The sequence below is a fragment of the Pistacia vera genome, unplaced genomic scaffold (assembly GCF_008641045.1).
Source record: "Pistacia vera cultivar Batoury unplaced genomic scaffold, PisVer_v2 Contig36, whole genome shotgun sequence".
Taxonomy (NCBI): domain Eukaryota; kingdom Viridiplantae; phylum Streptophyta; class Magnoliopsida; order Sapindales; family Anacardiaceae; genus Pistacia; species Pistacia vera.
Genome location: NW_022196179.1, coordinates 1,497,529 through 1,519,716, shown reverse-complemented (window position 1 = coordinate 1,519,716; position 22,188 = coordinate 1,497,529). Strand labels below are relative to the sequence as shown.

Here is a 22,188-nt window from a genome sequence, read left to right as displayed (position 1 = left end):
ACTCAACAGCTACACAACATAGAGCCTTTAATTTTGAGTCAACTAAGAATTAGCAACTTATCAATAAAGAATCATCCAGGAGACTTATTCAGGCCATACAAGATCAATCAACTTATCAGCAATGGATCAGTATGCATTAAACCACCAAGGAAACTGATTCTACAGTAGAATCAACTAGTAGAACACAACAGGCACAAAAGTTATTTGAACACTACAAAATGCATACTCATCAGAACACTTCTTCTCTAAGCACCAGTAGAATCAACCAATAGAACATTGCAAGCACAAAAGTATCAAAACGCTGCAAAATGCATACACATCAGAACACTTCTTCTCTAAGCACTAGAAGTATAATATTAGAACACTGCAAAATGCATACACATCAAAACATTTCTTCTCTAAGCACCACTAGAACAACATCAGAACACTTCTTCTCTAAGCACTACAGTTTCTTTTGTAGAATTGCAAGAGGGAACATCAGCTTTCATAGGAGAAGCAGCTACTGTCAGTTTATCTCTAAGAGTTTCAAAGCGTGAAGTTGACAAAGATTTGGTGAAGATGTCAGCTTTTTGGTGTTCTGTTGGAACATATTGGACCTTTAAGTTGTTAGCAATTACTTGTTCTTTAATGTAGTGAACATCCAGCTCAATATGCTTGGTCTGAGCATGAAAGACTGGATTTGAGGCAAGAAATCCAGCACTCTGATTATCACACCACACAATCGGTATGGCAAAGAGATTTAAGTGCATTTCAGAAAATAAGCTCTTGAACCATGCTATTTCTGTAGCTCCTTGAGAAATGGCTCTGTACTCAGCCTCTATGGAAGACAAGACCACTACCTTTTGCTTTCTAGCACTCCATTGAAGTAGATTAGGACCAAGAAAAATGCAATATGTTGACCTGCGATCTTGAATATTTCCTGCCCAATCAGCATCAGTGAAGCACTCTAGACTGAACCTGTGAACTTTATATGAAATTGAATCCCAAAGTCTGTTGTGCCTTTAAGGATCTAAGTAACCTCTTGCAAGCTTGCCAATGTAGGTGAGTAGAAGCCTTGAGAAATTGGCTCAACTTGTTAACAGAAAATGCAATATCAGGTCGTGACAAAGTTAAATATTGCAAGGCTCCAATTGTGCTCCTGTATAGTGATGGTTTGTCAAACAGTTCACTGTCCTCAAGAGTTAATTTGTTCCCCAAAACCATAGAAGTAGAGCATGGCTTAGAGTCCATTATCCTAGTTTTTGTTAACAGATCCTTGGCATACTTTTCTTGACACATATGGATGCTAGATGTTGTTCGATACACCTCAAAACCTAGAAAATATTTAAGGGATCCCAAGGTTTTAAAAGCAAACTCATCATTCAGCTTGTGCACTATTTCTTGAACTAGTTGAGAGCTAATTTCAGTTAAAAGGATGTCGTCAACATAAACTAATACATAAACCACCAGATCATTGAGCTTGTAAATGAATAAACTTGGATCAGCTACTGAACTAACAAACCCCCACTACAGAAATGCAGTTTTAAGTTTCTCAAACTACGCTCTTGGAGTCTGTTTAAGTCCATAAAAAGCCTTGACCAGATTGCATACATGGAGTGGGTTTGTAGGATCAACAAAACCAGTAGGTTGAGTCATATACACTGTTTCACTAAGTTCCCCATTCACAAAAGCATTGTTGACATCAACTTTTTGGATGTCCCATCCATAGGTGACGGCTAAGCTTAGTACAACTCTAATTGTGGAGGATTTGATGACAGGACTAAAAGTCTCAAGATAATCAATTCCCAGAGTTTGTTAGAAGCCTTTGGCAACTAACCGGGCTTTATATCTTTGAATGGAGCCATCAGAGTTGTGTTTAATTCGAAAAACCCACTTACAACCTACCACATTCATATGAGATTTTGCTGGAACAAGCTCCCAAGTGTTATTTGAAAGTAAGGCAGTGAATTCACTCTCCATGGCAGCTTTCCAAGAAGGATGGGAAAGTGCTTCAAAGACACTTACTGGTTCATTATTGTCAAGGTGAGAAAGAGTAGTGGTAGAAGAGACTAACATAGAATTATGAAACTTAGCTTTGGACCTAGTAATCATGGGGTGATTGTTCAAAGGTTTTGACTCAATTGGTTGGTCAACTATAAGGTTAATGCCTTCAAGTGACTCTGAATGTGGTGCTAGGTTGAGTGGTGATGAACTAACTGGTCGAGATAGGGGAGGTTTATTAAGCTGATCTACTAAGTCAGATGATTGTGTATCAAAAGGAAGTTCAACTGTAAGATGAATAGCTTTAGGTGACTTAAAATAAGGAGAAGACTCACTGGTCTGGTTAACAGTATGGCTAACAGAGGTGGACTAATTAATCTGATTTGTAGGAAGACTAATAGATGTAGACTCATACGGCTAGTGTGTAGTAGGACTATCTGAAATAGACTCACAAATCGGATTAGCAATAGGACTGACAAGGGAGGATTCATTAACCTAGTCTGCTAAGTTGGGAGGTGTAGTAGTGATGAGTTCTGCTAAGCATTCATGGATGGAAGGGATAAGACATGAGGTGAATCAATGATGACTGGAAAATGCTGGTCAGGAACAACAGGAGATAAAGATTTGGTAGGAAGAACAAGTATTTTTGGAGTTGACTGAGCAGTGATAAAACAGGGGGCTAAACCATCATCAGTTAATAAGACAAGAGGGAAAGAAGTAAGGACTACTCGAGACTGAAGTGATGAAGAGGAAGCAAAAGGAAAGGTAGATTCATCAAATTTAACATTTTGACAGATGTAAATCCTGCCATTAGGAGCCATGCATTTGTATCATTTGTGATGCATACTATATCCAACAAAAGTGCATTGACTAGTGTGAAAATCAAATTTATGAGAATTGTATGGCCTAAGGTAAGGGTAGACTGNTCGGTAGGTCAACTATAAGGTTAATGCCTTCAGGTGACTCTGAATGTGGTGCTAGGTTGAGTGGTGATGTACTAGTTGGTCGAGATAGAAGAGGTTTATTAAGCTGATCTGCTATGTTAGATGATTGTGTCTCAAAAGGAAGTTCAAATGTAAGATGAATAGCTTCAGGTGACTTAAAATAAGGAGAAGACTCACTGGTCTGGTTAATAGTAAGGCTGATAGAGGTGGGCTTATTAATCTGATATGTAGGAAGACTAACGGAAGTAGACTCACAAGGCTGGTGTGTAGTAGGACTATCTGAAGTGGACTCACAAATCATATTAGCAATAGGATTGACAGATGAGGATTCATTAACTTGGTCTGCTAAGTTGGGAGAGTGTAGTAGTGATGAGTTCTATTGAGCATTCATGGATGGAAGCGATGAGACATGAGGTGAATCAATGATGACTGGAAAATGCTAGTCAGGAGCAACAGGCGACAAAGATTTGGTAGGAAGAATAGGTATTTTTGGAGTTGACTGAGCAATGATAGAACAGGGGGCTGAACCATTATCATTTAATGAGACAGGAGGGAAAAAAGTAGGAACTGCTCAAGACTGAAGTAATGAAGAGGAAGCAAAAGGAAAGGTAGATTCATCAAATTTGACACTTTGACAGATGTAAATTCTGCCATTAGGAGCCATGTATTTGTATCCTTTGTGATGCATACTATATCCAACCAAAGTGCATTGACTAGTGTGAAAATCAAATTTATGAGAATTGTATGGCCTAAGATAAGGGTAGACTACACAACCAAATACTCTAATAGCTAAGTAATCAGGAATTTTGTTAAACAGGACTTGAAAAGGGAAAAGGTTAGACAAAACAGGTGAAGGTAATCTATTGGTTAGGTAGGTGGCAATTTGAAAGGCAAACCACCAAAATTTTAGGGGCATGCTGGCTTGAGCAAGCAAGGTCAAGCCTTGTTCAATTATTTGTCTATACTTTCTCTCTACTCTCCCATTTTGTTGATGAGTATGGGGACATGGGTGTCGAAAAATAATTCTTTAGTCAAGAAAGTAAGAAACTAAGCTCCTACATTCCCCTCCCCAATCAGTTTGGACACATTTTAGGCTAGTATTAAATTGTTTTTCAACCAATTTATGAAATTGTTTGAAAATAAGTTGAGTTTCAGACTTTGTTTTCAAAGGGAAAATCCAAGTAAAATGGCTATAGTCATCTAAAAATTGGATGTAATACTTAAAATCTTTAGGTGAGGGAAGGGGAGATAGTCCCCATAAATCTGAATATACTAATTCTAAAAGGTGAGAGACTTTAGAGTTAGACTTAGGGAATACAGTCTGATGCAATTTCCCATGTTGGCAAGGTGTACAAAAGTAGAAGGTATTAGTAATAGCACGAGTTAACTTTAAAGACTACAAATTTTTTGCAAGGACAGAGGCATTAGGGTGACCTAAGCGTTAATGCCACAGGAAGCCGCTACTTTTTGCAGTTAAAATAGTTGAAATGATAGGACTTTTATTGCTAATAGTGGCATCAATACAAGAGGATACAAATGAAGTGGCAAAATTACTTGTTCCATTACTTGAAATATTAGAAACACAAATGTTATTAGCATCATTATTACAAACAGTAGGATATTGAGAAAACAAAGACTTTGTGGATTACAAAGTAGGAAAAGCTGTGGAGTTGAAGGCTAAGACTATGGTAGAAGGACTAGTAGCTTGATTTGAGGTTGAAGTAGATTGTGGAGTTGGAATTTGGAGTTGATAAAGACCATCCTTAAGCCTTCCTTGAAGAAGAACAACCTTGGATTGTTTGTCTTTAATTACACAATGTTAGCAAAGAACTCAACTACTACCCTGTTGTCTCTAGTGAATTGAAATACTTAGCAAATTTTTAGTGATATGAAGTACACATAAAAAATGTTTGAGATAAAGGGATCTAGAAGAACAGGTAATGAAGTGAAACCAGTATGAGTAATTGAAAGCAACTCACCATTTCCAACCTGAAGCTGCTCATGACCATTATACATAGAGTTCACTGAAAGTTGTGCTAAGTCTAATGTTACATGGTCTGTGGCTCCAGAATCCATGTACCAAATGCTCCTGGACAGTTGAAATGTAATGGCAGCAGGAGCAGTAACAAAATTGGCTGCAGGATGTGAGTAATGTTGTGGATGAGTATGTGACAGGAACACTTGATTGTGTCCATTGGGTGTAGATGAGTGAGATCCTATAGGCATTTGTGATTGTGCTGGAGCTGTATTGGACCATGTTGTAAAGCCAGTTGAGGTGGTATTTTGTGATCCTAAGCTAGGATAAGGTGAGAATGAAAAGAAAGGTTGGGTAGTATTGGAGTGGAGTTATAGGAGTTATAGAAGTTATAGGAAGCTGTGGTAAGGTCAATGGGTATGATGAGCCTTTAAAAGCTTCTGATTCCTGGAGAAATTAGTGCTACCAAATTGACCTTTTCCTACTGAGGTACTGCCTCCCGAAAAGGTTGTATCAAACCTATGAACAATTGAAGCAAGATGTCCACTTTTGCCACAAACTTGCAAATGACTCTGCCTCTTCCAGCTCCCTTACCTCGTCCTCTACCACCAGCAAACTGAGGAGAATAAAGGTGATTCTGTGATGCAATTGATTAGTTCCAATGCCAGGTTGGTGAGGTGTGAAGGTATGAGGAGTGAAACGAAGAGGCTGAGATTGTAAGGGTTGAAACTATTGTCCAGTGTTAAACGAAGGTTGTACATTCTAAAATTTCTTACTAGACTCATCAGTTGTGATATTAGCTAGATGTAAGACCCTCTATGAAATTCAGTACTAATAATCATGTTTTGCTAAATTGGCCTTTTCCAATCTCAACTCTACTTCGTAGAAGATTTGTGCTTCTTGGACAAAAAGGGGGTCTAACTTAGATTCCAATCTTGTAGTAATATTAACTACACAGCATCATATTCAGAATTCAACCCATCAAGAATGTAGTTCAATAACTCCTCATATGCAACTACAATCCACTAGTAATAAAATTTCAACAATCCCTTCATTTTAACAAAGTAATCATGAAACTAAGGTTACCTTTTGGTATTTGCAATAAGTTTATGATATGTAGGGTTTTGGTTCTTGATTTAGAGGAACTCTTTCTCTAAAGCTATCCACATACAACAGCAAATTGACATTTTGATACAACATTAAACATAGATTCTGAGATAGATCCAAGAAGCCAATTTACAAGTAGCTTGTCGGTCTTCTTCCAATAACTAAGCTGGATTGGGTTTCTTTTCAGTTGCTCCATTAGAACTTTGGCTTAACTTTGATGAATAGAGCTGGACAAGGAATTAATCCGGGGAGATGCTCCTCTAAATCGTGCGAACCAATAGCAAATAAAATTTGTGATTTCCAGAATCTATAGTTATCCCTAGTTAGTTTGGGGAGATTACTGGAAGAGCTGAAGAAGACATAGAAGTGTATTCATGAGATTAACAGATCAGAAGTCAATTTTTACCAGAATTACTTTGATTGGGAGTGAACTACGACAGATGTACCATTTTGACGTTAGTCTAAGGGGTTGATACCATGAGAGTTCCAGCTAAACTGAGAGAGAATAAAAGAAGAAAAAGGAAGTAAAATGAAGCTCACAAAACGTGTGTATTCAGCTTAGTTTTCACTACAGTAAAGTAGCGTTTTATAGTGCACTGTTAATAGAAATATAGAAAGTTAACTGACTACAACTAACCATAAACTAATGGTAACTAACAGCACCTAATAACAGTGACTCAACTAATTACTTTTCTACTTCTTCATTAATAGTAGAGCTGGGCATTTGGGACGGGCCTAAAAGCCCAGCATCAAAACCCGGTCCTAGGAGGCCTAGTCCCAAAACGGGACCAGGCCTAAGGAGGAGGGCTCGGCCCTCCACTGGGCCCTCCTCCAAGGCCGCCTGGGCCGATCCCGCCTGGCCAAATTTTTTTTGCATTTTATCATTTTAGTCCTATGTAAAATTACTAACACCTAAAATAGTATAAATTATAAGGACTAAAATAAATTTTATAAAATTTATTTTTTTTTTTTATTTAACTTTTTATAACCGTGCTACCAATGGTCACAAGAGCAGCCAACGGTTATAAACTTATAATTATAAGTTTTTTTTTTTCATTTCCCCCCCACAACTACACTATAAATAACCCTAAAACCTTTAATTTTTTTCACACCAATCAACTCTCATTCTTTCATTCTCTCAATCTCTCTACTCCAAATCTCCAATCAATTTCTCATTCAATTTATATTTATAATTTATTCATATTATTTATTATATTATTCAAATTTTTCTATTTTTCAATATCATCATAATTTCATATTATTATTTAATTTCTTTTCATTTAATTATTTATTATTTTATCATAAATTTATAATGTCTTCCCCATGAGTTTTACGTTCCATCCCGAAGAAATTGAAGCCTTCAATCCATTTTCACCATTTCCTCCGAGGAAGCAGTTGTAATTCTACAACACATTCGGTCGGGACGAGGTATAGCCAAACACATGTGAGCTGCGGTCAATGGGCCGGACATAGCTCAACCCCCGAACTGTCAAAGAGGGTCATGTCGCAATGTCTGGCGATACTTCACCAAATCAAAACAGCCAAAGACAAATGGGGAGGGGAAGAATCGTGTGGGATATGTAATTATGTGGAACCATTATTGGGGCTAAAAGGGGACTTCGACGATGCGACGACACGTAGAGAAGAAGCATCCCAAATAAATGCATCTTCAAGCGATCAGTAGACAAAATCAAACTCAACTTAATTTTAATCCACAATACTCAACTCTCTCAACATGGCAATACAATACACATGTTGCACGAGAGGAAATAGCAAGATATATAGTTGCTACGGACTCTCCCATTTGTTTATCTGAAAATCCTTTTTTGTTAATATTGTTAAAACTGCATTTTGTCCAGCATATACCGATGTTGTAGAAGTACAAGTAGAAGAGATATCTAAAACTTTAACAAAATAAATAATAACTTAAAAACGAATTTCAAAATTTTAGGAATATATCTATTGCACTTACATCAGACATATGGCTTGTAGATCAAAACCGATTTTTAACTGTCACATTACATTTCTTAGATCATAATGGGGTTTACAACAAAATTGATAGGTTTTAAACCATTATATGAAAAACATAGTGCTGAAACTATTTATTTTACAATTCTTGAAATTTTGCAAGAATATTTATTAACTGATAAAGTTGTAGCGCTAACGCTGATAATGCAGCTGCTAACACCGCGGCAATCTCTTTATTTGAAAAGAAATGTGATCGCTTGGTAAAGGCAAATTTTATCACAGAGATGTCTTGTCACATCATCAATTTGATAGTTAAAGCAGGTTTAGATGCTATACATTCAAAGATGGAGAGGTGCGTAGAGCTATCGGATTTATCGTTGCGGTAACATAAAATGGCAGGAGTACGTCAAATATTAAGCAGAGGAGCCACTGTTCAAACTTTGAAGTTATGTACAGACATGCCTATCCGTTGGAACTCTACCTACTTGATGTTGGAAAAGCTTTGCCAACCGCGAAACAAATTACAGATTTCGTCAACCGGAAAGACTATCCAGAGGAAGTTGTCAACTATGATGATTGGCGGTTTGTGAACTTTTTTATTCATTTCTTAAAAAAATTTATGATGCTATTAATACACTAAGTGGTATTTTATCCAACTACTAATTAGTGTTAGATATTTTAGTTCATATTGCTAAACTTTTGCTCAATATAGATATGATAACATTTTAAGTGAAATTGTTTCAAGTATGGAAGAAAAATATAAAGATATTGGTTAGATATTCCATTCTTAATGGATTAGGCCTTTTCTAATCCTAGGTTTAAATTATCCGTAGTTAACGGTGTAATGTAACGCCCCACTTGAGTACGTAGTTACTGTTCTTTCGTTTGCTCTTATTTGAGATGATATCGTGGTAATATTGTTTGATTGACATTAGTATAGAGTGTTGTGTGATTAATTGCCTTGAAATTGGTTAAAAAAATAGATAGAAAGGTGTGCAAGCTTCGCCGCGGCGAAGAGATGGGAAACCAAGGGAAACTTCCTGACAGTTTCGCCGCGGCGACAGACGTTTCCTCGCCGCGGCGACGGTCCGACCAAAATGTTTACCAAGTTTTAGATATTTCTTCATTAAGGGCAATTTGACCATTCTACCCTAATTAGCGAAAAGTGGGGAGTAAATTGTAAGGAAATTTCAAGGAGAATATGTTGTATGGGGGTGTGTTAGTAAGGAATCAAAGGATATGGATGGAATTTCCATAAAAGAGCAAGGGCAAAATGGGAAGAATAAGTATTAAGAGTTATTAAAAAGGGTTTAGCCTTTGAAAGTTCTTCATTTTCCAGTTCCACCGCCTCCTTCATTCCTCTAAACTCTCTCAAATTTCCTTCAATCTTTCAAGGATTTCCAAGAGCCTTTTTGAGAAACTTTTAGTAGGGTTTTAATCTAAAGCTTCCTAAGGTAAGATTTTGCTTTAGATGAGAGTTTTCCTATGTTTTGATTAAATCTCATGTTGTGATTGTTGGTTAAATTGTAAGGAAAAGCAAGCTTCCAAAGGAAAGAAGAAGTGTAAAGAAGCTAATTTCTCATAAGGTAAGTAAACTCAACCTAAGTTGAGATCTAAGAATTCTTTGAGTAGATTTAAATACATATGTGTATTCTTTTAATTGTTGAATGAGAGTAGTAATTATGTTTGAGTTATGAGTTATGAGAAGTTTGGTATTTGCTTGATGTTGGGTTGAGTTGATTGGAGTTGGAGGAGGTTTTGAGCAAGATTATGGAAGTGTTTCTCTTTGATAGAGAATTAGGGTTTATGAGGGAGTCTTCTCCCATTTTGATTAAAGAAAACAGAAAAGTTAGAGTTAGAGTAGAGTTATTTATGCACATGAGTTGTATGATGAAATGCTCAAAAGAATCATAAGTGAGGATAGAAAGCCTTAATTGTTGCTACATCATAGTTACTTTCATAATTGCATTAATGAGAATGAGTCATTGATGTGCATTAATTGTGCTTTAGTTATGCATTAGAAAAGAGATAGAGACTTTTGAGTTTAGACTACTCCAAAGTAGAAGAAAGAGAGAATGAGCACTATGGAGTAAAGCTAGAGTAGTGCTTAATAAGAGAATAGAGTAGGTTGTGCGATGGGGAACTTATGAGTAGGTAGAGTATTCCCGCATGTACGCCGCAGCAATAAAGCGGCCAGAGTGTCAGAAAGAGAAGTGGGTTAGCCCGTAGTGTACATGCGGATGAGGGCTATACCCAGTTTACCCGAGAGATGTCTATCACTCACATGGCCAAAGGTTCCGAATCCATGCATAACCAGTCCGATCGGCTAGAATGAGTAGAAGTCACTGGAGTGGGAGCGAGTCCCAGCCGTGCCTCCGGTCAGATGGGGCCGTGACTTCTAGAAAGAAAGTTAGTATAGAGGAGCTATGAAAAGAGTAATTATACAGTGAGTAAAGAAAGAGTTACGGGAACAATCGAGTTTAGGGGTTTACTTACTGAGCCTTGTTTGTGCTCATCCAGTTGTTCCCTATGTTTTTACAGGTTCTAGATGAGGACACATCGGTGGACATCGGCACACAGAGAGAATGGCTACACTGTCCACCCTTTTTGATAGTTTTGCATATGTCACAAACCTTGTATAAATTTCTATAAAGAATGCATATGTTTAATGAAAGAAAAATTTGGGCCCAACTTTTTATATTTGGTTATGTGTATTTTCACTGTGCTTTTTTTATAAGAATGAGTCGTTACATGTAATTACTGAGTTAGGCCATTATTAGGACATGATTATACGTCTTACTTAACTGACTTTAAACCAAATTGGATAGGCTTTTTTTTTTATATGAGAACAGGTACAATGGAAGTGGAAGTGGAAGTGGAACGTTCTAGGAGAGGTGATCAGGACCTTGATGCAGCCCCCCCTCAAGGATCGAGCAAGTGGGCGTTGTGGAACATGGCGAAGCTCCAGCTCTAGCTCGTACACATAGACCAAATGAGATGCCTCGCTACCTACAGGTGGACCTGACCTATATGACGATGAAGGAGACACTTGACATGGATATTCTTCAATGGTGGAACCAACATGAAAGTCGATTCCCCATTTATCACAAATGGCACGTGACATTTTATCTGTGCCGTTTCTACAATTGCATCCGAGTCACATTTTCAACAAGTGTCGGATGTTGTTGAAGACAAGATGCTCTTTACCGATGATGATTGAAGTGATAACGTGTTTACGGGATTGGACTCATGCAGAAAGAAGACTACAAAAGCACCTTGAAGATCCCGAACTACTCGAACTCTTAGGATACAAATTTGAATATGTTAGTGTTACGATGAAATTGAAGATGAATATTTAATTAAAAAATTATTAATTGTTTATTTGTGAGCGGAATGTGTGAAATGTGAATATTATATTTATGTTAAAAATTAAAATTAACTATTAATTTATTATTTTTTAAAATTAATTAAATTTTTAGAAACTTACTAATCAACCCCTATAAAATTTCGTTTTGCCCCCAAAATATAAAAAAAATTAAGGGGGGAAAATAAAATTATCCAAGCCCATGGGACCGGTCCTAGGACCGGTCTTGGGCCCATGGGACCAGGTCTAAGGCCTGGTCCAGGTCCTGGCTTTTCTCATGGGCCTAGGACCGGTCCCAGGCCCAGGCCTAGGCCTGCAAGGGACCGGTCCCTTGCCCACCTCTAATTAATAGTATTGTATATAAATGGCAGAAAAGATCATGTGAAGTCTTGATTAAAGTCAAAAAGTAGTAAACATATAAACTGAAAAAGTTTTAAAAGGCCACATGTTTTTTAAAAGGAGTGAAAATGACAAATTAAACTGTAACTATTTATATCATTATTGTAATTTTTCATCACATTATTTTGTGGTCGAGAGATTTTTTCTGTAAAGAATAATATTATACATATAAACTCTTTCTCATGATCTTTTAACAGGATATTAACATTAGATTATTAAACTTTTTGATCAATCGAAAAAACATACTTACCACATTTGGAGAGATTTCACAACATGAATAGGAAATAGGAAAAAAGCTTTACTGATTTAAGATCTATATGTTAGGATTTATCATCAAAAGAGATAGACTTAAGATTTTTTTTATATTTATAATTTGAACGTAACATCTGTTGAGGTGGCAACATAATGTAAACTGAGATTTCAAGAGGTTTAGAAGATCTTTCTATTGTTGGTTATTCTTGATGTTGAGTCTTGATATTATATAAACCTAAGGTTTGTTTTAACGTGTAACACACGTTAAGATTACTAAAAAAAAATAAAACACCGCGTTAAGAAAACCCCTAAATTATATTATATTCACTTCCAAAAAATATTGAGAAGGGTATTCTTTTCTTATAGCATGGAGGTCTTATTTTTATTTTTATTTTAAATGTGAACCGCTTCTAAAATCTTTTAATTTATCTTTGGCTTCGTTTTGCTTTTTATATTATTTTTTTGTCAAACAACTTAGGGTATATGTTCACTTTCATTATGAATCCAAACGAGAATGAATAATTGATAATGTTACTTATTTAATTAATTAAGAATTTTTTTCCAAGACATTATGTCTCAGTATAATTTATCAAGGCATAGAATGGCAACAAGAAATTTCCAGGTCTCAGCATTCATTATCATGGTGCCTTCCTGTTAATGTGAAAATGAAAATTAAAGATCAAATTAGAGATAAATTAGAGATAAATATAGTAATTATCTAAAGAATAATATTATACTTACAACTGAATCATACAACTAGACATACAACCAAATAAAATTATCTAAAAGTATATGATAACTTCATATTTAAAGTATTTAATACTTTTCAATGTATTTTTTTATATTAATTTAAATAAAAAACTTCTCCGGTGTAGAACAAAAATCCAAATCTTAATTCTCGATTGCTTGCAGGATTCTGTATTTTCCTTTTATCAAATAAAAAAAAATAAAAAAAATCTTGTATACAAGTAATATGGTTCATATAGTGGCTACCAGCTCCTTGACAAAATTCTTCGATGCATAGAGATTAAAGAATATCGGTGAAAAGGGTTTTATTACAATATATCGGTAAATTGTTTCAAGTACGATGTTTCATTTTGAACTACTACTTGCCAAGGTTTTGTTACAATATATCGGTAAATCCCCTTTGTGATCTTTGATTATGTATATATAGACATTAACCATCCTTTTGCAATAAATGATTTGCTATTAACAAAAATACTCTTATTTTGGAAAACTATAATTAAATGGATATTAAATCTTTCTCATCCATATCTGATACACATGATCATGTAGGATTTTATGTCTAATAATGACTAAAATTTTCGTATCCAATGACCAACTGGCTCAGCCTCTTGATCAGACCATTCTAGTCTTCTTTTAAATTTAAAGACAAAAATACACCTAAAAATTAAAAAAAAAAAAAAAATATCAAAAATGTTTTGCAGAGAAGCCACTCAACTGTTGAAAATACGACCAAAATTTTAATATAATAAAAAAGAGTTCATCTTCTTTGTTATGAATCAATAACCTTTGGCATTTCGAACTTTTTTTATTATATACATATTATTATTTGAAAACCTTAATATAGTTTTCAAACTTTGGGAGTCCATTTAACAAAAACAGCAAAAATTGTCATCCAAATGATAAAATTTGATAACATTAAAGTTACAAGGTCGTCTTGTCCTCTCAGATTGCATAGACTATAGAGGATCAAGAACTCATAGGAGGCTGGCCGAACGATTTATTAGACGAGTGTGCAGTGCTGCCATAAGGTATGGAGTACTCCTACGTAGCCAAAAACCATTATTTTCCACTTTCAAAAGATATTGAGAAGGATAAACTTTTAATTATTATAACGTGGAAATCTTTTTTTGTTAAAAAAAGAGGACTGCACCTAAGAATTTTCAATTTATCTTTCGCCTAGTTCATTTCACCTTTTATTTAATTTTAGTATCAAGCAACACAGGGCATATGTTCATTTTCATGATGAATTATAGCCGCACGAGAATAATAATAACATGTTACTTGTTTTATTAAAAATTTATTTCAAAGACAATATGCTTCATTACAATTTATTTTAAGGCACATAATGGTAACAAGAAATTTCAAAGTCTCTACAATATTCCCCAGTAGATATTGTGCCACAAGTTATTTGCTAAGCATGGTGCCTCCCTCTTACCCTGAAAATGAAAATCAATATCAGATTAGAATTAAGATAAAATTCTGTTTCTTCTTTTTCCAATTAAAAAAAAAAAACTACTAAAGGTTTGAAAACAAATTTATAGTATCGATTATTTGGCTTGTGATCTGAAAACAATTTCAAAAAATTGAGATACAAAATCTTAATATTTATAGAATTTAGTATTTTTTCAATATATTTTTTTTTTATATTAACTAATAAACAAAACTTCTTAGGTGTAGACCTAAAATCCAAATCTGAATTGTTGCTGGCAAGAAGCAAGATTTGAAGTCTGAATTATAAAAAAAAAATTAGGACGATCACACAAGAGATTAACTGAATAATCATAATACCTTTATAGGCAACAGCAAGTCACTGGGTCACTACAACGGATACTGTCTCCTCGATCGTAAATTTTGCATAACGACATGCATTTACCTCGCTGAAATTTACATTTTGGCAAGTGGTATGTCGCATAACACACCTCTTCTTGAGCCTCAACTTTCATGCTTCCTAATTATCAAAAATTCCCCAAAAAAAAAAAAAAAAGAATAAAATCAATGAGAATTAAGCAAAAAAAAAAAAAACAAATGCATAAACAAATATTTCGATGCAATAAAGATAAGAGAATATCAATCAAAAATAGGGTTTTGTTACAGTATCGATAAACTGTTTCAAGTATAATGTTTCATGTCAAACCAATTACCAGAAGTGCAAAGAAAGAGAACTAAAAGCAATGAAAGAAGAGAGAAAGTTTTCATTTTTTTTTTTTTTCTCTATTGTTTAATGACTCTTTTGTATGAGAAAATTCCCTTTGTAATCTTGATTATATATATAGGTATTAATCTTATTTTGAAAATCTATAATTAAATAATTATTGGTAGGTTACACTCTTAGACTTAAATTAGAAGATTTATTTACATATATGAAAATGTTGATAGATAATAAAAATTATGATAGAATCTATAATTAAATAGAACTTTATTATATTTTCTCCACGATTTCTTTTTATATATGATTATTTCAAATTAAATTTACTTGCTATATTTTATTATTTTATCACTACAATTGCAATATTTTACTATATATTTTCAAAATATTTTATCATATATAGTTTCTCCCATATAGCATTAGAATTTGGAATGTCAATGCTTTTTAAAAAAATTATTTATTCTCTTGCCTTATTTTGCCTTTTCTTTTTCCTTTTTAGTTCATTTGTTTGACTTTGAAGATGATGCAATAGGTTCAAATTCAAAATGTTATTAATCGGATAACGTTATGCATATGATATCTATTTGTGTCATTACCTTTGTGACTTGATAATTAAAAAAAAAAAAAATTAGAAATTGGCCTAAAACACTATTCCGTAGCATCATTTTGATTAAAGGCTATCATAAGGGCGAAGCTAGGAAATTTATTCAAAGGTTGGAATGTAATGTTCAACGAATGAGAGAATAGAGAAATTTAGAAGTTTCATTTACGAGAGTCAAAGTGTTAAATTCAAAACTGAATTTGTAAGGACTAACACGATAATTGTTTATATAAATTAAAAAAAAAAAAAAATAGGGTCGAAGTGGCCATGAGCACCGTGGGCCTAAACTTAGTTCTGAACTTGGGCACTCGACAAATTTGATAACGATTCCATATGTTGCATACTACTTATGAATTACGCTAGCAACTGTAGCGTGAGAACAACCGTTACACAATCTCATGACACCAATCACAAAGGTTAATGTTATACTTACAATTCAATCTCACAAATCCAACGTTATAACTGGGACTGCAAATAAAAATCGAACCGATCCAAAAAATCGAACTAAAACCGATTCAAAAAACCGGTTTTTCAAAGTAACTGATTCGGTTTCAATTTGAAAAAAATGGTTGAACCGATTTTTTAGTTCGGTTATCGGTTCAACCATTTTAAATAATCGGTTAACCGAAACCGGTTTTTGTTTTAAATAAAAAATCCTAAATCTAAATCTAATTTTAATCATGGTTGTTAGTATCCTTACGTATCATAAGATACGATTCGATACAGGTCGCCAACGATACGTATCAGAGAGTATATTCTAAACATTTCGATACGTTGATATGTATCCTACGATACAATACGTATCCGTTCGTATCCTTAAAAATATCGATATAAATTCACACGACTTTATTAATTTGGGCTAAAGGCCCAAAAAGAATTTTGGGTCACCCAACCCGATTCATTAAAACTTGTCCAAATTTACCTATTTTGCATGGAAAAAGTGAAAAGAAATATGTGTTGCTTATTTTGCATGATAATAATAATATAAGTAGGGATATAAATATTGACATTGATCTTGAAAGTGATATGAATAATTGAGAAAAAATAATATAGATTCTTAATTTTATTATTAATTTTGATTATGTAATACCATAATTTAAAGTCAATGATACCACAAAATTCTTTAATTAATCTTAGATATTATACTAATTTTTAGAAAAAATTTATAATTTTATTAATTTTTTAATTTAAAGTCAATGATACCACAAAATTCTTTAATTATCTTACGATACGATACGATACGATACAGTATATAATACACGATTCAAAAAATTAAGGGTGCGTTTGGTTTAGTATTTTGGATAGGATTTTAGGGATAGTATTGAGTTATTGGATAGGGGAGTATTACGAGGTAAATTTTAAAAATTTATGAAAAAGCCCTTAGATTTACTAATTTAACTAAAGACCCTAACATATAAAATGACCAAAACACCCCCACCACCTGCAGTGTCAGATTCCGGCCACCACCGCCGGAATCTGGCCGGAAAATTTCGTTACGGCACAGAGCGGTCGGATCTATGCCATAACAGGTCGTTATGGCCTTTTCTGGCCAGATCCATGGTGGATATGGCCGGAAAAGGCCAGATCTACGGTCTGTTATGGCCGTCGACGGCCGGAAAAGGCCAAACGAGGGCCATCTTTGGTCGTCAGCGACGGCCAAAGATGTGGCCGTCGTTGACGTTAACAACGGTCATTTCTTTGGCCGTCGCTGACGGTCAGATCTGGCCGGAAAAGGCCACAGCGGTGAACTTCCGGCCATTTCTGGTCGGAAGTTAGGTCGTTGTACAGATTCCGGCTATCACTGACGGTGGTTGCTGGAATCTGACAAGTTGGGTTGATGGGGGTGTTTTTGTTAATTTTTAAATTTTTTTTTAGGGGGTATTTAGTGAAATTAATAATCTTATAGGATTTAAATATAATTAAAAAAATAGGATAATATTTCTAGAATAATATGTTAAACATTATTTGGAGAATAGGATCCAGAATAGGGATAAAAATAGTAAGCCAAACATGCAGTAAGTTTTTAATAAACGATATGATATCCTATTCGATAACCATGATTTTAATCCCTAACCGCAACTTTTCTCGCTCCTCTTCCCTTCGTTTCTTTGCTTTAGAAAAAGAGAGAAGTTGCCAGACCCGACGGGCAGCGGCGCTCTTTCTTTCACCTTTCTCATATTCACATTCTCTATTTTCTTCTATTTGTTCCCTCTCTCTTTCCTTCTCTTCTTTCTTCCCTCTCTCTTTATTCTCATCACACACACACACACACACACACACAAAAAAAAAAAAATCGGAGTCAATCCATCACTTGGCTATGTGGCGCGTCGGTTTTGAAGCACTTGAAACGCCTCGTGGGTTTTGCATCAAAACTTTTGATTTGCAGATCTGCTCTACTCAGGATGGACATTTGTTATTTGTTTGTTTATTTGTGTGTGTGGTTATGTTTATGAGTAGTTGATGTGTAAGTGTGTGGAAGTAGGTGGAGAAGTTGAGATTTGATGTTGGTTTTGTGTGGATTGTTTGATTTTGGTGATTACTAAGTGGGTTTGAAGTTGGGGTGGAATGTATTCTCCTGCTTTTGCACATGTAACTGAACCGAATTATCAGTTCGGTTAGAAATCGGATTAAGCAGTATTCCGGCTTGGTTTCAGTTTTGGAATGCTGCTTGAACCAAAAAATCGGTTCGGTTAAAAAAACCTCCAACTGATTCGGTTAACCAGTTTTTCACACCATTAATTGTAGTTCACAATTGATCAACTCGTAAATAAGTCATGTTTACTCATTATAGGTCTTGTCTGTCCAATCACGAGCGGACCAATAGTAAGCTATACGTCGAGATTGTGAAAAAAAATTTATAAAACTAGATTGTGACTTGTAACTTGTGAGTCAATATTTATCCCAATCACAAATTAATACCGTGGTATACAATTGTCGATTAACGCTAGCACACCTCTTTTACTCTATTTTCTTTTATCACAGTATTCAACATATTTTGAGAATTAAATTATTGAATGTATCAAAACTATCTAATATTGTAAAAATTGTCGAGAGGTTTTAGATTTTTAGTTGCTTAAGCCTTAATTTTTCTCTCAAATAGCTCAACCCGGTCCATAAAATTTACCAATTAAGTTTAACTGTCATTTAAATTTCCCTCCAAAACAGTGAGAAATGGTCACATCTTCTCTTCCTCTACGTCTCAACCGATTTTCAAAATTTTCACCCTCTAATCAATGGAACTTTCAAATAAGGGAAGCTGTGAGCAAACACAATCCCAACCAAGCCCTTCTTCTCTTTCGCCAAATGAAACAAAACGACATTGTTCCAAACAACTTCATCTTCATCTTTATAGCCAAAGCGTGTGCCCAGCTTTCCAATCTTAAATACTCACAAATGATCCATACCCACACCGTAAAATCCCCTTTTGGGTCTCATATCTATGTGCAAACCACAATGGTCGATATGTATGTAAAATGTGATCAATTGGATTACGCGTGTAGTTTGTTTGATGAAATGACAGAGAGAGATGTTGCGTCGTGGAATGCGATGCTTGTGGGGTTTGCTCAAAAAGGTTTTGTTAATGAAGTGTTGAGAATTTTTTATGAGATGAGATTTGCAGGGATTAAGGGTGATGCGGTCACGGCTATGGGGTTGACGCAGTCGGTTTTGGAGGCGAAGAATTTGAACCTGTTGAAGGCTGTTCATTCTATTGGTATTCAGATGGGGATGGATGCTGATATTGAAGTTGCTACTACATGGATTTCTGCTTATGCCAAATGCAGTGACTTGAACTTTGCGGAGTTGGTGTTTTATGGGATTGAGCAGGGTTTACAAACTGTGGTTTCGTGGAATTCTATGATTGCAGGATATGCAAACAATGGTAAGGTTTTTGATGCAGTTAGGTTCTACAAGTGGATGATGCTAGATGGATTTAGGCCTGATGTTAGTACCATTGTTAGCCTACTTTCAGCATGTGCGCAGCTAGAGGCACTGTTACATGGTAGGTTGATTCATTCTCATGGAATTCAAATGGGCTTTGACGTAGATATATTTGTGATTAATACACTAATTTCATTGTATTCCAAGTGTGGAGATATTTATTCTGCAAGATTTTTATTTGATGGTATGCTATACAGAAACTGTGTTTCTTGGACCGCTATGATTAGCGGATATGTCAAGAAAAGGGACATGGATGTGGCATTGGAATTGTTTTTTGCTATGGAAGCAGCTGGTGAAAAACCTGATTTGGTCACTGTGCTGTCATTGGTTTCAGGTTGTGGCCAAGGCGGTACACTTGAGCTTGGAAAATGGATTGACAATTATGCCAGTTCTAAAGGGTTAAGAGATAATGTAATGGTCTGCAATGCATTGATAGATATGTATGCAAAATGTGGAAGCATTCCTGATGCTCGAGAGCTCTTCCTTGCCATGCCTGAGAGAACTGTTGTCTCATGGACAGCTATGATTGCAGGTTGTGCCTTGAATGGAGAGTTCTCAGAAGCTTTGGACCTTTTCCACCAGATGGTGGAATTGGGTTTGTGGCCAAACCACGTAACATTTCTTGCGGTTCTTCGAGCTTGTGCTCACGCAGGTTTCCTTGAGAAAGGATGGGAGTGTTTCAATATGATGACCGAGGTATATAACATCAATCCCGGATTAGACCATTATTCTTGTATGGCCGACATTCTTGGGCGTAGAGGAAAGCTAAAGAAAGCATTGGATTTTGTTCAAAGCATGCCCATCAAACCCGACGCTGGCATATGGGGGGCATTGCTCAGTGCTTGCAAGATTCACCATAACATAGAGATAGGCGAGTATGTGGCTCATCGTCTATTTGAATTAGTGCCCCATGTGGCAGCACCATATGTGGAGATGGCTAATATATATGCTTTCTGGGGAAGGTGGGATGGAGTTGCAAAAATAAGATCGATGATGAAATGCAACAACGTGAACAAGTTTCCAGGACAAAGTCAAGTTCACGTCAATGGTAAGACTTGTACGTTTACAGTTGAAGATAGAGATCATCCTGAAGGCATAGTAATCTATGCACTGTTGGACTGTTTAACTTTTCAATTAAAGGAAAAAGCATACTTACCGCAATTTGAGGAGATTTCACAACATGAATAGGAAAATTCTTTATTGTTTTAGCATGTATATGTTAGATTTGACCATTCAGATGGCAATCAAATTCCCATTTTTTGGATTTCAATCTGATGGATAGTCCTTATGGTTCATATGTAACTCAAACAATTTTGAGAAATGTAGAGATTATTTATCTCCCATCTTTCTTTCCGCATATAAAACTATGATATAATGAATAGATAAGAACCAAAAGCTCTCATACTCTGTTGTAACCATTTGACTCGAAAAGCTTTAATGTTTATGTGTAAGGGCTCGACGGTAATATTGTTTCACCATCAAGGTTATTACCCTCGGAAGTTGAAACATTTTTTTTTTTTTTTGGCAAGTTACCATTTGATTGAGTTTTTGGTGAGATATTGTGCTTGAATTTAGGAGCTTGTTAGTTGTTTAGTTAAATTGTGACCCTATTAAATAATGCTAATCTTCTCATTTTCTTGTTCATGAATAACTGGTGATAGCTTTTTTCCAGTTCCACGTTCTTTTTTATTTCAGCAGACTTCGCAGCTTTGATTTGTTTAATTTAAGTTAGTTTTCTGTTGTGAACTTAATTATCTTGAATTTATGAGATTTGTACAGTGAAATTATTTTATATTTAAACTGTTGTATGTTCAAATTCCGAACATCGTAAAAAAACATTAAAAAACAAAATTTCAACCAATTATGAAGCATCAAGAATGCAAAATATCTAAACTACTTGCGAGAGTTAACTATTGCATGCAAGTTCTACGAAATTTAATGACAAAAAAGAGTCCTTTATCTCTTAACAAATTCATAGTATCAAATGTATGGTTGATTCACCTATATATACATATAATATTTCAAAAAATATAAAATTACTCACTTGTGTAACTACTATCATTTAACAAACACAAAAGAGAAAAATGAAAAATTCTTCTCTTTACTCTCTACTTCTACTTCTTTTCTCCATCTTCACTTCTGGTAGCTAATTATACCCCTTAATAAGGTCTTATTTTCAGAAATTTCAGTTAACAAGATCTTACATTGGTGATTGTAAAATTTTATTTATAAGATTTATAGACGCTAATATTGAAAATTCAAATTTTAAGAAAACACAAGCGTCGGCATTTGAGAATTTTTGTTTAAACTTACTCATATTAATAGAGGAGTGAATTATTATTCTATCAGTTTATATGAATGAGTTTGTATTCTGATCGCCATTTTTTTCTGTTTTCATCTTTAGGTATGAACAAAAGCAAAGTTTCAGGATCATTTCAAGCGGGAATGTTTTTTATGCCAGGTTGCACTGATGATGAATGCAGTAAGCTTTGCAAATCCAATCTAGGCCAAGTTGATTTTTCTCATTGCATAGACTCTGACAATTGCCATTGTCATTTAAATATGTAACCATCGTTTCAATATAATTCAATAATTTTAAGTGTTAATCTCCTCTTTTCATTTGATTTATTTCATTTTAAAGCTTTCTTTCTGGTCACATTTATCTCCTCAAAAATATATTTTTTTTTTTTTTTTGTTAATATTATTTATATTTTTATTAATTCACAAGTATAATATGAATTGTTGATTCACCTATATATATTATAA

General features: G+C 34.8%; 1 protein-coding gene across 2 annotated transcripts; it reads left to right on the top strand.

Moving 5' to 3' along the window:
* The first annotated feature begins 18,340 nt into the window (after positions 1–18,340).
* On the top strand, positions 18,341–20,813 carry LOC116139946 (pentatricopeptide repeat-containing protein At4g19191, mitochondrial). Of its 2 annotated transcripts, XM_031425591.1 has the most exons (2): positions 18,341–19,483; positions 19,757–20,813. In XM_031425591.1, the coding sequence occupies exons 1-2, from the start codon at positions 18,655–18,657 to the stop codon at positions 20,608–20,610; spliced, it is 1,683 nt and encodes a 560-aa protein (XP_031281451.1). In that variant the 5' UTR covers positions 18,341–18,654; the 3' UTR covers positions 20,611–20,813. The 2 variants fall into 2 exon arrangements, with proteins under 2 accessions (XP_031281451.1, XP_031281449.1); XM_031425589.1 differs by having other exon boundaries at positions 18,341–20,813.
* The last annotated feature ends 1,375 nt before the right edge of the window (positions 20,814–22,188 follow it).

What these genes read in the sequence shown, in the direction of transcription:
- LOC116139946 (XM_031425589.1), top strand. Translation starts at nt 18,655, where the DNA reads ATGGTCACATCTTCTCTTCCTCTACGTCTCAACCGATTTTCAAAATTT.